Here is a 16,100-nt window from a genome sequence, read left to right as displayed (position 1 = left end):
GTCTGGTTCATTTTGCTCATTCCCAGGTCCAGGATCCGGGGAAGTTCAGCTTCACCAGCCCCCCCAGGGCGGCCTGGAGCCCCAGCACGGTGGGTTATTAAACCCAGTTTACAGACGGGGCCCAGAGGGGACGAGAGTCCCCGCAGCCCCCACTGAGGACCACATACTACACTTGCAACCCCTCCTGGCCTCAGCAGAGCCCCCCCACCAGCTCCCGCCCTCTCCTCGCTGGGGCGCTGGGGGCAGGGATGGGGAGTGTGGGAGGAAGTCTGGGCCAGCCCACCTCAGATCCCCCTCCTCTGTTCACCAGCTGTGTGGCCCTGGGCAGGCTACATGACCTCTCTGAGCCTGGATCTCCTCATCTGTGAAATGGGCGGGGCCTCCCTCCACGTGAGATAAGGCCGGGATGTCGGCAGACAGGAGGTGGGGGTGGAAGATGGTCGTGGGGCTGTGAGCCGCTGGCCGCCTCCCCGCCTCCCGGGACCGCGGCCGCTCGGAACCTGGAGCCCGTCTGGCCTCGCGCCCTCCCTGCCACAGCCCATCGAGGATCCTGCCGGAAAGCCGCTGCCCGCTGCCCGACCCCACGCCCGACCTGCCAGAGCGGCCGGCCGGGTGGCCTTGCCTTTTGAACTTGTAGAGGATGAACACGCCCACCGCGAAGAGTCCGATGACCACGAGGACCGCCACGGCCCAGTAGCCGCCACCGCCTCCCAGCCTCTGAGAATCTGTAAGGAGAGCAGGGGTGCTCAGTGGGGCCCCACCGTCCCCCGCCCCGGCCTCCTCGGCTGGAAGACCTGGTCTGGCACATGCTCCCGGTGTGGCTGAGCGGCGTGGGCAGGCCTCGGGGCAACCCCCCCAGGGCACACAACTCCTGCTGTGTGCGCGAGGGCCCCGGCCCCTCCTTCTGGAAGGCGGACCGCATTGCTGGCGTGCGCTCAACCTGCCACGTTTCGCGATGGGCCCCGTGTCTCTACGGGGCAGACGGAAGCTCTTCACTTCTGCAAAGATTCTTTCCCAAACAGGAAAGGACACACGCGTGACCGGAGAGGACGGTCCCGTGGTGGGGGCGGGGACCCTAAATGTCCATGTCAGCTAAAGCCAGGGCTGTACGTGCCGCATCTGCGGACAGAGCAAGGCCCTTGGGTCTGACCCGCCCCCCCCACCTTGGGTTGTAATTGGAGGCGACTGTCCAGCCAGGGGGAGCTGGTGGGTGACTGGGGGGTCCTCTGCCCCCAGCCCCCGGGGTCACAGTGTCGCCTGAGGGGGTTGCACACCCCCTCGATCCTGCAGGGGCGAGCACGGGCCAGGCCAAAGGAAGCCCCCTGCTTCTCACCTGTGTCTGTGTCCCTCGTGGCCACCAGGATCCGGACCCCACCTCGCAGGAGGAAGCTGATCTTCTGTGCCCTCAGCACCTGCCGGATGGCCATGAGTCTCTGAAAGCAAGAAGAGGGGAGTGAGAGGGTCCTCCGGAAGCCACCGGAGGGAGCGGGAGAGCTGGGCAGACATCTGCTCTGACCCTGCAGAGCCGCAGGGTTGCGGGGGGGGGGGGCACTCAGTTTCCTCAGCTGTAAAATGGGAATACTTGCCAACTTTGCACTGAGAACCTACAGAGGGGCACGAGGGTGACCGAGCTGGGGCCTGACCACTCTCGTTCTCGTTGGGGCCAGAGAGTGTGGTAAAGTTGGGGAGCCCGGGGGTGCTCAGGAGGCCCCCAGACCTGGCAGTGGTCAGGGAGGGCTTCCCAGAGGAGGAAGACCAAGACGAGAACCGGATGGGGACAGGACAGGTGACCTGGGCCAGGGAGCGACCGCACCCCTGACGGCGAGCAACCCCAGGAGGTGATGCTGCTGGATCACGGGGTGGGGGGCGGCTGGCCTCTTGGAAAATGAGGGGGAGTTTTCCTGGTGTTCAGAAGGGGACCAGCTGCCCCATGTGGCTGCCCAGGTGTCATTCCTCTGCACAGGTGGGTGTACAGGTGCTGGGGAAGGGGGCCTCCCACAGGATGGTGGTCCCTGGGGCTCCCCTGCCCAGGGTGCCTTGGGTGGGACATTCTGGGGGCCAAACTCGGCCTCCACGAACAGCAGTTTGGCACCCGGTGTTCCCTGGGAATGCGGGGTCTGCGTCTGGGACTCTGCTGCAAGGGTCAATGCCTCCGGCCCCGTGCCTGGCACACGGCAAGGGCCAGGCGGATGCCCTGCGGTCAGTGACCGTGATGGGTCCCTAGGATTTTTCACCATCCTCAGGCACACGGTTTACCCTCAGCTCAGGACAAGGGGGGTGACAGTTCCCCCGTGTCCCTCCCCATCTCCTTCCAAATCTCTCCTGAGCGCCCACATCTGACTCCTGCAGGATCTGCCCATCTGCTCTCCACCTCGAGGGCCGGGGTGGGCGGGGGGTGCTGTGGGCCCGAGGGAGGGAGGTCCCCGAGGCCCGCCGTGCCTTCCCCAAGCTGTGCGGAGCCCCTGTGGTTAGTTAGCTACCTGTCTGAGAAATGGGTACACTCTCAACCCTCTGCTGTCCCACCCCCCAGAGACACGGCAGGGGCGGGGGGCTTGGCAGGCCGGGGAGCCCTCAGGTGCCGATGCGGGTGCCCTTTGGGAAACGCTGTGGGCCAGGCCCCGACAGTCACGTCTAACCAGGAGGCAGCGTGGGAGTGGTGTGGAGCAGCCACGGTGACATGGGACTCCCTGTCCTCTCCGTGGTCCTGACGGTGCCCCCCGCCGAGCCCCACTTCCCTCGCCTGTAAAATGAGACGCTATCAGCCGCCCACAGGGCTGTGCTGTGCCCTGCTCAGCGCTGGTCAGTCTTTCCAGACGGCCTCCAGGGGCATCTGTCTCACGACCAGTCCATCGGGGGGTGGGGCTTCTGACTTTTTTTCTTTTTGTCTTGAGATAACATTTACTTTCTTCAAGCGTACAAATCGGCACTTTTTAGGGTACTTCCGGTCATGTAGCTATCACCGCTGTCTGACTCCAGAACATTCTCATCATCCCCAAAGGAAACCCGTGCCTGCCAGCCGTCTGCACCCCCCCGCACCTCCCCAGCCTCTGGCAGCCGGAGCCTGCTTTCCGCCTCTGCGCGCCTGCCCCTTCCGGACATTTCCATCAACGCAGGCATCCAGCAGGCGGCCTCGGTGACCGGCTGCTTCCCCTGCGCGTCCCGTCTGCCGGGCCCATCCCAGTGGCAGCAGGTGTCAGATCAGACCCGCATCCCTTTTGACGGCTGCATAAGACTCCGTTGTGTGGACGTCTGGCTCGTGGCCACTCTGGGGCTGCTGTGAACACCTGTGTGCCTGTGCACGCGCCTCAGGGGCGGTGCCCGACGCTGACCCTGCCTAACCTTCTGGGGACCCGCTGGTCGGCTCGGCACAGGGCTGTGCAGTGCCCGGGTCTGCCTTCCGCTCTCCTCCTCCACCCGAGTTACGGTCTGTTTGGGGAAGCGTTACAGCCACCCCAGGCACCCCAGTGGCTTCGATTTATCCCTGGGTCCCCATCCTGTGCCCGCCACACGGCAGGTCGTCTGTCTGCCCAGATGAAGGCTATTCTCTGGAAGCTGTCCCATGCAGTGAAGACATTGGCTAAGTGGATGGGCCCTGATTTCCACTCTGTCCCGAGACCCACACCCTGGGTGCTCGGGCCAGTGTGACCAGCTCCGGCCACCGGAATGTCCCCCTGGGGGGTGGTCCCACCCCAGTGCCCTTGTGCCCCGCCATTCCCCAACACAGTGACCTTGGAGGCCACCAGAGTCCCAGGGGTGCGGCCACGGAGGGAGGAGAGCTGGCCACCTGCGTCAGGCAGTGATTGGTGAGATCACTGGTGATCTGGTGAGTGACACTGGTGAGTGATTGGTGGGCCTCTACGTGACAAAGAGCCCCCGAGACTCTGTGCTCGCTGTGACTTACCACCAAACCCTGGGCACTAGGCCACCAAACCCTTGGCGGTGCAGGGAGAACCTGGGTCCAGCGGCCTCAGGAGATACCTTGTCACTTGTGAGATTCCTCTTCCTCGCGGGCCCGGGAGGGGGCAGGAGCACGTTCAGGTCGGCCACGGTGGGCAGCCCCGGCTTTACAACGGTCACCAGCAGCTCCTCGGGGACGCTGGTCTCCTGCAGGGACACGGACAAGCCCCCCCTGAGCCGCCTGTCTTCTCTGTCCCCTGCCATGCTCTGGGGCCCCCAGGAACACCCTCTCTCTCCTCTTGGTCTGTCCAAGTCCTGGCCACCTGTCCTTCGAGCTAGTCCTGAGCCTCGCACCCCACAGGGATGGCCCCCGAGCCCGGTAGCCCCCTGACAGTGGCCTCCCCCAGGCCGGGCCTGCTACCTCCAGATCGTTCCTCTCACTGAGGGTGAGCAGAGCCCTCTCTGGCTAAGCTCCTCCCAGGCGTCAGGGCTCCTGACCAAATAGTTCCTCCAACCCACAAAGCTCAGCCTGCACGGGTCCCTCTGCCTCCTGAAAAGCCCACTCCGTGCACTTTTATCTGGCAAACTCCTATTCAGCCTTCAACACCCAGGACAGTATCACCAGCATTATTAACTGGTTGAGGAGAGGCACGGCCAGAGTGGGCCTCAGCCTGTGACAGCCTTGGATGACTGTGGGGGGCTGGTCTTTCCTTCACTGAGGGACCAAGGGCCCTGAGTGGCCTAGGCCCACCCTGGGGCACCGCCTCGGTCTGCTGTCTGTGGGCTCCCCAGGGGCAGCAATCACATGGATTCTCTCTGGCTCCAGCATCCGGCCCAGAATAGAAACTCCGTGAATAAATGAATATCATCCTAAGGAGCTTCTGGGCCATCAGAGGACAGTGACCGTGTCCTGTGCAAACAGCTGGTGCTCACTCGATGTGCATGGAGGACGTCGGCCTGCCCCCCCCCCCCCCCCCAGTGAGCTGGCGCTCCAGCCGCCTGTCCCGCAGAGCCAGGGCAGCGGGCCCTAGCTGTCCCCGGAGCACCGGGCAGACAGCCTGAAGACCAGGTCACCGGGACTGAGGGCAGCTCCACCCGCCCCGCCCCGCCCCGCCCCTCCCTCGGTGCTCTGGGGCCCCGCCCCTCCGAGGCGCCCGCAGGTGCTGGGGAGGCCCTGGGGGGGTGGGCTGGGGGCACCTTGGAGAGCAGCCGGGTCACCACCAGGCCGACGTCCTCTCTCCACTCAGGGGTGTTGGGGTTGTGCACATCCAGATCCGTGGAAAACCGCAGAGGCACTACCTGAAATTGGTCTGAAAAGTGGCAGAGACGGGCGAGCTGGTCAGTCCTGGGCAGCAAGGCTCCGCCTTCCGGCAGGAGGCCATGCACCCTGGATGGCCCAGGACTGCCCTGGCTTCAGATCCCGTGGCCCGCTTTGGAAAACAAGAGTCCTTCCTGCGCCAGCCACTGCCCGGGGCAGGGCCCACCTCACTGACTGGCACCTAATAATGAACATTAAAACCCCTGTGCCCACCGGGGAGGGAGGGCCCGGCACGCGCCAAGCCTGCCCTATGAGCTCCGCCCCGTTCACTCACAAGGATGGCTACACCCCATGAAGTCGGGCTCCCTTCCCCCAGGGACCCATGGACTTCAAGGGCACTGGTCTCCCCACCAGAGTAAGAGTCCCTTGAGGGCAGAGGTCCCACCTTCTCTTTCTCTCCCATTTGCCAGGGTCCCCAACCCAGAGGCCCACTCTGGAGCCCCGTGCAGGTGGTTGTGAGAGGAGCTCGCTGTAGTGTCTCCAGGTTCCTCCTGAGCCCCATGGAGGAAGGAGGCTTTGTTGGGGCTGTGTGGCCCAAGGGACAAGCGCTTTGTGAACTGGGAACCCAGCAGCTTACGGCAGGGGAGGCAGTGACTATTTCAAAGGACCCTGTGCACATGTGTTTGCGAATGGAGGAACAGCCAAAGGCAGGCCCACTAAATATTTAACTGATGGCTGCTCTCCATAGGAGAGGCTGTTGGCAAGCAAAATGAGGTTTTATCAGTGTGATGACAAGGGCAATAGCACCCTGGGAGGGGGGCTCTCTTCCATTTTTAGGATTAATCTCCTATTGTAAATGTCTCCCATGAGGGACTTGGGGCCCCCAGTGAGTGGGATCCAGAATGGGAGTCTCAGTAAAGGCTATGTTAGGGGTCCCCTTACTTTAAGCTAGAATCATGTGACAAGGGGGCAGGAGAGGTCCGGCTGCTGGGAGGCTGGCAGACCTGGTGACCCCGACAAGTCGGTCACTCAGCCACGTCCTCTTTCTGTGCCGTGTGAGGCCCATGAGGGCCACTGGACACAAAGACTCGTCTGTGTTCATTTTACAGATGGGGAAACTGAGGCCAGGGAAGCTGGGGAGCGTGAGCTGTGTTCACCCGCTCCTCTCCCTAGCCTGCGCTGCCCTGCATAACCAGATGCCACACAAACCCAGCGCTCCCGAGAAGGGCGAGACGTGCCTCCCGTCCCTGGGGAGGGGGCTCACCCAGCACGCGGACCACCTTGGAGTCTTGCAGTACCGAGTTTCCGCAGGCGGCCTGCACAGTCACACGCACGTCCCCCGTGTCTGCAAACCGCGTGGTCACAGAGTTCTCCAGGGAGAGCAAGGGCTGCGGGGACCACGAGCACGGTCAGGGCAGGTCCATGCGGGAGAGCCCGCCCGCTGCCCAGGGCCTCACCCAGAACGTTCACTCTCCCCCGCTCTGGTCGGGGCATGGGGGCAGCAGAGGGGGGGACACGGGGAGGGCCCCCCCAGAGGCACCAGCTCTAAGTCAGGGCAGCCTGGACCCAGTCTCCCAGGGGCCCCTTCCTTCCAGGCCTGCTCACAGGGCTGGGCTGGGAGTAGCGGAGTTGGGATTTGAACCCGGAGCTTGGCGCCCTCCTCAACCCCACCCCCCATTCCAGGAAAATGCGATCTGGGGCCTATGGCTCCTCCCGCCCGGCTTCTGTGTCTGGGCCTTCAGTGCTGTTGGGGTCTTTCTGCCTGGGGTGCAGGGCTAAGCTTACTGAATGAGGGAAGGACGCCCCTCTTGAGGTCTCGAGGGCTCCCAGGCTAAGGTGGGCAGCCCTGCCCGCAGAGACCCTCCAGCCCTCCTACCAGCGACTGTCTGTGGCTCCCCGCTGCTTACGGGGTACAACCCAGGGCTCTGAGACCAGGTCCGGCCCCCGTGACCCCCTCCTCCATGAAGCCTTCCCTGACCACACCCAACGCCCAGACTAGAAACGGCCTGATCTTCTGGAGCTCGCAACACCTCACCGGCCCCCTTCCTGTGATGCGTATCACAACTCGGGCCACCTGTCGTGTTCACACCTCTCTCCCCAGGAAAAGGCAGTGTCTGGTCCACTTTATCCTGCGTCCGCCACACTTAGACTCAGCCAAACACGAGCAGGTGCTCGGGAAGAAAGGCTGGTGTGTGCCCACCTCGAGTCCACCATGTCATACCCTGTGTCCTTCTGCCCAGGCCCCGGGGCACTGCCCGGCCCCACTCTCACCCAGGTGCAAGCCTGTGGGGTCCCGGGCCCAGCGCACCTGCAGGCTGTGGCCGATCCACCAGTAGAAGACGGTGAGGTTGGGGTTCAGGGGCAGCAGCACGGCTGTGAGGTTCACCTCCTGGTTGAGGCCGACGACAGGAAGCACTTCGAGGTGCAAGGCCTGCAGGGGGGCTGCGGGGTCCGGGGAAAGGCCGGGGTTAGACGGCGTCAGGGCACTGGCATTTCAGAGGCTGCCTACTGGGCACTGTCACCATCACCTTCGTCACTTCCACCAGCATCGTCACCAAACCCACCGTGGCACGGAGCACCCGGGGTGTGGACCTGAGCCCGGCCTGCCCGTCTCCCTGCCCCTCGGCCTGCCATCCTGAGGACTGGGGTCCTAGAGCAGGCCCGAGGGTCTCCCTGCATTCCCCCCAGGACCCGGGGCCCTCTGCCCCGGGGAGGGACTCTTGGCCTCAAAGGGGCGACGGACTTACAGTTGACCTGGACAAAGAGCACCGCCTCGTCGTGCCCCGCCACGTTCTCCGCCCTGACAGACACGCGGTAGACGCCGGGGCTCTCGTAGCGGTGCCGGATGGGCTCCTCGGTCGACGTGAGGTTCACGTACACGGCCTTGAAGCCATCCCCGAGGTCCACCTGGTACTTGGTGGTCAGGACATCACCCTGCGGGAGAGACCACGAGGCGATTCAGGGGGGGCCATAACACGGACGGGCCAGCAGCGGGTCTACTCACTCATTCCCTCGCTCCTTTCCTCACACGCCGTGGGCCCCGGGCCCCCAGGCACCTGCCTGCCCCCGGGAGACCTGCGGCCTGGCGTTCCGGCTGAGGAGGGCAGGCGCGGCCCGGAGCTGCAGAGACGCAGGAGCGTGGGAGCAGGGCGGCGGGCCCGGCGGGCCAGGGACACCCACTGAGGCCTGAGCCAGGGGCCGGATGGATCTCAGGGCAACGGCCAGAAAGATCCTCTGCACGAAGGCTCCTCAGGGGCCTCCCAGCAAATTCGGGAAACGTTTTCCCTTCTCTGATGCCGAGCGCCGCGGTTCCGGGGTGTTTCTTTGATCCTGTTCTCCGTGGAACAAGCATGCAGCTCGGACGCACAGGGTCCGTGCAGCGCGGGGCTCCCTGCACCTGCTGTCCCTTCCCGGTGTTTGAGCCGCTGGGGGTTGTCTGACGGCCTCCGCTCAGGACTGGGGGTGCCAGTCCCCACAGAACCACAGCCTCCTTACCAAGGCACGGGAAATCCAGCGGAAAAAAACCCTGATTTTCTCCAGCTCACAGGGAGAAAGCGTTCTTGCGTTCCGTCTCATGCCCACTCCCCTCCCTCCCCTGCCTGCCTCCCCATCCCTGCAGGAACACCCTGAAAACCTTGTCCAGGTGACCAAGAACGACACAGGGTTAGCACTGGCCGTGTACGAGCCTCTCATTTTACGGCCAAGCCCTTAAACTTACAGAGACCTTTCACGTAAATTCCTTTTGTTTCACTTTCTCCACAAATACAGTCACTGGCTTGAACAGCATCCACCCCCTCAAGTCCACGCCCCCTCCCCGCCTCGGAACTCAGAGCTTGGCCTTATTTGGAAACAGGGTCTTTGCAGAAGCCATTAAGATGAGGTCATGCTGGGGTAGGACGGGCCCCATCCAGTGGCCCTGTATTTTCAAGAAGAGGTGGGGGTTTGGGGACACAGAAGAGACATCGTGTGGTGACAGGGCAGAGATTGCAGGGACTCAATCATGAGCCAAGGGACACCGGCACCCAAGAAAGTGACGAGACAGGGAAGAACCCCTCCCCGGAGTCTCCGGCAGGAGCCAGGCTCTGCTAACACCTTAAATCAGACTTCTAGCCTCCAAAACTGAGAGAGAGGCATGTGCTGTCTTACATTTGCAGCACATGGTCACTTGTGACAATGGCCCGGGGACCTTACAAACATGCTGTTCTATTGTCCCCACAGGCTGGGCTGGAACCTGGAGGGTCAGGCCGGCCGTTCAGTGCTCCCTGTGGACAGGCGGCCTCACGGGGACGAGGGGAGCGGGGTCTCCAGCCCACCCATCCCGCCTTGGGACCCCGCGTTCCTGCCCGTGGGCCACCCGCCAGGCTGATTGATGCACATTGAACTACTCAAACATTTTACTCGGTTAAGAGGACTTGCCGTCTTTCCCCCTGATCAGAAAGGAGTCCAGCCTCAATGCCGGCAAATAGGAAACACAAGGGCAGAGAGGAGCTAGGCCACCGTAACCCCGCCCCCTGCACCTGCTGTGTGTCCTGTGCTCCTGCTTTTGTCTGTGTGCTGCTGAGCATGTTAGGAAGAGGGGACGGTGGGTTCAGAGGCAGCCCCCAGTTCCCACGCACAGACCCCGTGTGCCCCGTGCCACACGCCCAGGGCCAACACCCGCTGGAACCACAATCTCACACCCGGGACACAGACACGGTCGCAGCCGGGGTGCAGAGCCACCCAGCCGCCACGGGCACCACCAGCAGCAGCACCGCCCCACCCGCTCCCTGGTGGCCACTCATCTGTCCCCCGTCTCTGCAATCTTGTCCTTTCCAGAAGGTCCTATAAAGGGAGTCAGGCAGCACGGAGTCCCTGGGATTGGCTTTTCTCAGTGTAATTCTCTGGAGACTCACCCAGGTGGTGACGCGTGTCAGTGACCTGCTCCCTGTCACCGGGGAGTCGTGTTCCACGCCGTGGCTGCACCACTGTTCGACCGGACGCCCCCTGGAGGACACCTGGGCGTTTCCGGTTTCTGGCTCCCGTGCGGTAAGGCCGCCGGGACTCCCGTGGGCCGGCTCTGCGTGAACGCGAGTCTGCGCGTCCCGGGGACAGACGCCCGGGGGTGGGGGGGGGCACTTGCTGAGTCACGCGGTGGTGGCTTGTTCTGCTTCGTCAGAAACTGCCAGACTGCTGTCCGCAGCTCTGGTCCCATCACCGCCCCCCTCCCCCGAGGCCACGTGTGAGGGGTCCCGTTTCTCCGCGTCCCCGCCAGCCCTTATGCTGGCCACTCTCGCAGGTGCGTCGTGACGAAAGGGCCTCCGCCGGTTTTCCAACCGCGGTGTCGTTTTCTTCCCGGTACCAGCCCCGGCCGGATGTGAGCTGTGTGAGTATTTTCCCCGGAACGTAGTTCTCGTTTTCTTTACAGGGTCTTTCACGGAGCAAGAGCCTTGCCTCCCGCCCACGGCCGATGTGCCCGATTTCGTCTACGGAAGGTGCTTTCCGCGTCCGCTCCGCCTACACGTGGCCCAGCCCTAGGTCTGGACGCTTTCCATCTTCTTCCTAAAGGATTTGCAGTTTTCCGGCTTCCGTTGACCTCTGCGGTCCGTCCTGAGTTGATCTGGTATCAGCTGTGAGGTTCTGGCCGGGGCTCCTTTTTATCGGCGGTTCATCGGCCGGGGACCGTCCTCCCCTCCGCGGGGATGTTTCTCCGCCTGTGGCACAAGCAGCTGTGCATTTCCGTGCGGGTCTGTTTCTGGGTCCTTCCTCCATCAGCCCTTGTTGTTAATTCTTACGTGTGGAACTTGGCCCCCGCCCCAGATGGAGCTATTTCCACCCGCAGCTCGGCCGGTGCACGAGGATGGCCGGGTGTGACTTGTGCGCGTCAGTGTGTAAATGTGTCTGCGTGAGACGTGTGAGTGCTACACTGCATGTGTGCACGTGCAGGAGTGTGTCCACCGCGACCCGAGCTCCCACGCTTCCCCCGCGGCCTCTTCCGGACGGGGGTGTGCACAGAGAGGCCTCTCTTACAGGAGCACCTTCTGGTAACCCCCCTCACCTCCAGCCACCCTAGCCCTCAGGGTTGGGACACTGGTGCAGTGGGGCTCACAGGCTCGTCCTGTCCCGAGAATCCACCGATGTGACAAAGCTGTGAGACTGAAGGCTCTAGGGGGCAGCAGATGGCCATTTTTCACGGACGGCTGTGCTGGGACTTAGGCAGCAGGTGGGTCCACTCCGAGGGTCCAGGGACCCCACCTGGGGAGGGGACACCATCCTCCTGCCACGCCAAGATGCTGCCGTGACAGATGCCCGCTCCCCACCCCGGGCCCCGCCCCCCCGGGGCCCCAAGTGTGAATCTCAGGGCCAGGCCCATCAACACAGGGACTGGAAACAGGCAGGACACGGGTCCCCAGGCCCGGCCCAGGTCTGGGGGCCACAGACCAGATGCTGTCCATGCAGAGCCCCCTGGCCTGGGACCCAGTGCCAGCTCTGTCACTTGTCACTGTGTGGCTTCGGGCGAGTCACCGCACCTCTCTGAGCCAGGGTTCCCCGATCTACAAATCAGGTGACTGCACACCCGTGAGCCTGGGCGCATGGGCACTCACACACACAGCTCTGTGTCCTCTGGCCTCGGTTCCCCTGTTTGTATGAGACCAGAGTTACTGGTTTCCAACACCAAGGACCTCTGTCATCCTCACGGACCCCACCCTGGCCCCGTATCGTGGAGGGCGTGTGTTAATAAAGCGCGAACAGTTATAAAACTGAAGTTGCTTCATCTAACATATCTGTTCACCAGAGATCCCAACGCCCAACGGAATGGTGTGGGCAGACGGCTTGGGCTCCTGGGGTGGCCTCCCTCCAGGGGGAGCAGCCTTGTCCTCTGTGCTTTCCTGTCGTTTGGAATGTCCTGCATGTTGGTAAGTCTTTGTGATTTCTGGTTTTGAATGTTCTACAGTGAGTTTGTTACCTGTCTAATCACAAGAATTAAGCATGCTATATATTCTTTTTCAAAGGCCAGAAGAAAATACAAAATTTAGCAGTTGTTACCTTGGGGGCAACAGGAGTTTTGGTGATATTTATATTCTTGACATTTTAGGTGTTTTTCAAACGTTCTACAAGGAGCATAAATTCTTTTTAAAATCAGAATACAGGGGCGCCTGGGTGGTTCAGTCAGTTAAGCGTCTGACTTCAGCTCTGATCATGATCTCCTAGTTTGTGGGTTCCAGTCCCATGTCGGGCTCTGTGCTGGCAGCTCAGAGCCTGGAGCCTGCTTGAGATTCTGTGTCTCCCTCTCTCAGCCCCTCCCTGCTGCTGCCCTGTCTCTCTCTCTCAAAAGTAAATAAAAATTAACAAAATGGAAAAAAAATCAGAAGAATGCATAACACTTGTACTAAAGAAAAAAAAAGAAAGTAGGAGACTGGGAGGGAATTTACATATGTGTATATGTTATATAAATTTAAATCTATATCTGTCTATCATCCGTCATCTACCTATAGGCTTAATCTTTGGTTCTGGGATTATAAATAATAATTTTGTTTAACTTCCTGCATTTCTTAAGATTTCAGATGAACTAAATAAATATCACTAGAGGTTTCAAAACTTGCTGTCCAGGGGCGCCTGGGTGGCTCAGCAAGGTTACACATCTGACTCTGGGATTTGGCTCAGGCGATGATCTGGCAGTTTGTGAGTTCGAGCCCTGCATCGGGCTCTGTGCTGGCAGCGGGGAACCTGCTTGGGACTCTCTCCCTCTCTCTCTGCCCCTCCCCTGCTTACTCTCTCTCAAAATAAACTTAAAAAAAACTGCTGCCCACAGGAGCGAATACATCTCGGAAGCAAGAGTCCAGTAAGGCGCACACGGGGCCGTGCACGGAAGTGTCCCCGCCACTGCCGGCGGCACGGAGACCCCTCCCCCATACCCTACTCCACCGCCCCCTGGGGATCGTGGAGGGGATTCCTCCTTTCGACGCTGGACTGGGCCCGGGGAAGGGACTTCTGGTCCACTCAGCTCCCCGGCTTGGAAAAAACCGGCTGGAGGCAGAGGGGACGCCCACGCACGCACGCCCGCCCCCTGCTCGCCTGGCGGAAGCTGCCCTCTGCGGGGACAGCGCGCGGCTCACCTGCTCCTGCCGCACCACGAACAGGACGTCCTCTCCCGGCCGCACGGCCACCGCGTCGCCGCGGATGCTGACCCGCAGGCCCCGGGGCGGCGTGAGCGGGCACTGCAGTGGCGCCGGGCTCTGCCGCGGGTCCACGCCGCCCTCACACACATTGGACACCACCTTGCGGTACCTGCGGCCGGAGGGAGGGTCAGGGTCTGGGCGGCCCGGCGGGGGAGGGCACGGGCCCCACAGCCCGGCGGGGACTGGCTCGTGGCAAGCCGTGGCTCCTCTGGCAGCCTCCTCCCGGCCCCACCGAGAGCCACCGCTAACCCCTGTCATCGCTGCCCCTGGTGGGAGCTGAGAAGCCAGGCTCAGGGTGGGGTGACCAGGGCCTGCCTCCCTCGATGGCTGCTTCCGTGTCTGGTCACGGTGCTTCCCACGACCCTAGCACCTGCTCTCGCTGTGGCCGAGGGTGCGACTGGGGCCTTGCTGAGAATCGGGCCACCGGACGCCCCCGCTCCTTCGTGCCATGCATCTGCTGCAGAAGGGTTCCCCTCCCACGGCCCGGCCCTTGCCAAGTGGGGGAGAAGGATCGCCTCCCGCATGGCGGTTAAATCACCACTGGCAAGCTCTGGGAGTGGGTCCCTGAGAGAGAGGCTTTCAGGTGAAATCAGGAGGGTAAGCAGGAGAGGGAAGGGCATCTGGGCAGCGAGACCAGCAGGGGCAAAGGTCCTGTGGTACGTGGTTGGAGCCAGAGTGGGGAGCGGGGCTGGGAGGAGGCTGCAAAGGAGTTGAGGGGGCAGAGACCCATGGGCTCTGGTAAGCCTTTTAGGAGACCCTGGGCAAACCACCGCAGGGGTGGCATCATCTGACTTGCTGATGTGAAACTCCCTCAGGCCACACCCGGACTCGGGGCCCCTAAAACTAGCATCATTGGCAAAGTGCCTGGATATGCCCACCTCCCTGGGTCTGGTGCCCTCTCCTGCTCCCACGGCTCAGCACTGAGTACACATTCAGAGGTTTATCATGCAAAACACACGGGAGTAATTTAGAAGAAACTACACTCTAAGATCTACCCACACCCAGCACCTTAGTGCCCAGAGTGCAACCCTTCACCCTTGATGTGGGACCTGGTGCTGACCCTTCTGACAGGAGTCTCTGCTTGCCAAACCCTAGTGGGTGCACCAGAGAGGCTGGCACTGCTGGAGGGAGGGAAGGAAGGGATATGGACAGGTGAATGGACGGGGGAAGGATGGAAGGATGGAAGGACGGATGGATAGGTGGGTGGAGGGATGATGGGTACATGGTTGGAAGGAAGGATGGAAGGACGGATGGATGGGTGGGTGGAGGGATGATGGGTACGTGGCTGGAAGGAAGGATGGAAGGACAGATGGATGGGTGGGTGGAAGGATGATGGGTACATGGCTGGAAGGAAGGATGGAAGGACGGATGGATGGGTGGGTGGAGGGATGATGGGTACGTGGTTGGAAGGAAGGATGGAAGGACGGATGGATGGGTGGGTGGAGGGATGATGGGTACGTGGCTGGAAGGAAGGATGGAAGGATGGATGGATGGGTGGGTGGAACGATGATGGGTACGTGGTTGGAAAGAAGGATGGAAGGACGGATGGATGGGTGGGTGGAGGGATGATGGGTACATGGCTGGACGGATGGACGGATGGTGGAGTTTATGCCGCTGAGGCCAAAGCTTGCAACTTCCAGTCCTGCTTCCTCAAATTCTGTCCTGTCCCTCCCCTTCCCCCAAGAGTCCTAACGGGGATTTTCTATTAAGTCCACTGAGGTTCTCTTCCCGCTCACGACTTCCTCAAAGGGAAACAGAGTGTCTTGGGGCCTCCCAACCTGCGGGTCTGTCGTTTCACATGCCTGTCACTTCTCTTCTCATTTCAGAGCCAGCTCAAAGCACACTCCCTCCCTGATGCTGCCCCATGTGGGCTCTGATTGGACACCCTGCGGGGTTGGTGCCCAGGTTGAAGTCTCGGGAGCCCAGCAAATAGGACAGCCTCAGCCGACTTCTCTTTCTGTGGCTCTGCCCCGGGGAGCGACGGTCGAGGCCTGGGACACACTCACCCGAGGCTGCTGGTGTAGGTCTGGCCCAGAACACAGTCATCTGGCGGGGACAGGGGGTTAAACCAGAAGTTGGCAAAACACTTGTTGGCATCAGACCCCGAGGAGGGAGAGCGCTCAAATCCATAGTCGCTGGAAGAGGAGAGAACAGCAGTCAGGAGGCAGGCCCGGGAGGGGATGGGAGCCAGTTTGGGGGTGGGGACCTCACAGCAAGGGCCTGCTATGCACCCATTTGTGGGGACACACAGGCAAGTCCATACAGCCCTGTCCAGCCTGAAAACAGGTACGTTCCAGGTGAGAAGAGATGCAGAGGGGATTCTGGGAACTCATAAGAGAACACTGAGCCCAGCGTGGGTGTCCTGGAGGGCTGCCTGGAGGAGGTGCACTGAATCTCAAAGAAAGAGCAGCAGAACAGTGGACAGGCAGGGAAAGAGAGGGGAGGGGCACCACACAGGGGGCCCCTTCAATGCTGGTGCAGGGAGGTACAGGGCCAGGTGGCCAGCACGCAAGGGGGAGCTGGAGGGCAAGGGGTAAGGACGGCCAGGGAGGCAGACGATGGGCCAGAAGCTTTGTGAAACAGATTCTGGAAGTCGAGAAGGGCTGGGTGGGCGCCGCTCGCCCCCGGGATGTCCTCCCCTATTCCTGGCATCCCCTCCCACCCGTGAGCAGGCCACGGTGGTGGTTGTGCACACGTGCCCGTGAGTTCTTTAATGCCCTTCCGTGACGCCGCTGGACTGAGTCTTGGCTCTAACGCACAGAATAAGGCGGCAGGAGGAGCGTGACTCA

The 16,100-nt window shown here is 61.9% G+C and overlaps 1 protein-coding gene across 1 annotated transcript in view; it reads right to left on the bottom strand.

Moving 5' to 3' along the window:
• SORCS2 (sortilin related VPS10 domain containing receptor 2) overlaps window positions 1–16,100 on the bottom strand; it is a 463,121-nt gene that overhangs the window by 9,731 nt on the left and 437,290 nt on the right. Inside the window, 9 exon segments of the mRNA XM_045474649.1 lie at window positions 623–725; window positions 1,334–1,433; window positions 3,979–4,104; window positions 5,095–5,207; window positions 6,420–6,543; window positions 7,464–7,597; window positions 7,903–8,089; window positions 13,249–13,420; window positions 15,318–15,446. Coding sequence (XP_045330605.1) covers window positions 623–725; window positions 1,334–1,433; window positions 3,979–4,104; window positions 5,095–5,207; window positions 6,420–6,543; window positions 7,464–7,597; window positions 7,903–8,089; window positions 13,249–13,420; window positions 15,318–15,446 — 1,188 coding nt within the window.

Source organism: Leopardus geoffroyi, chromosome B1 (genome assembly GCF_018350155.1).
Source record: "Leopardus geoffroyi isolate Oge1 chromosome B1, O.geoffroyi_Oge1_pat1.0, whole genome shotgun sequence".
Taxonomy (NCBI): domain Eukaryota; kingdom Metazoa; phylum Chordata; class Mammalia; order Carnivora; family Felidae; genus Leopardus; species Leopardus geoffroyi.
The sequence above is the reverse complement of the archived record's forward strand: the minus strand, read 5'-3'. Positions and strand labels throughout refer to the sequence as shown.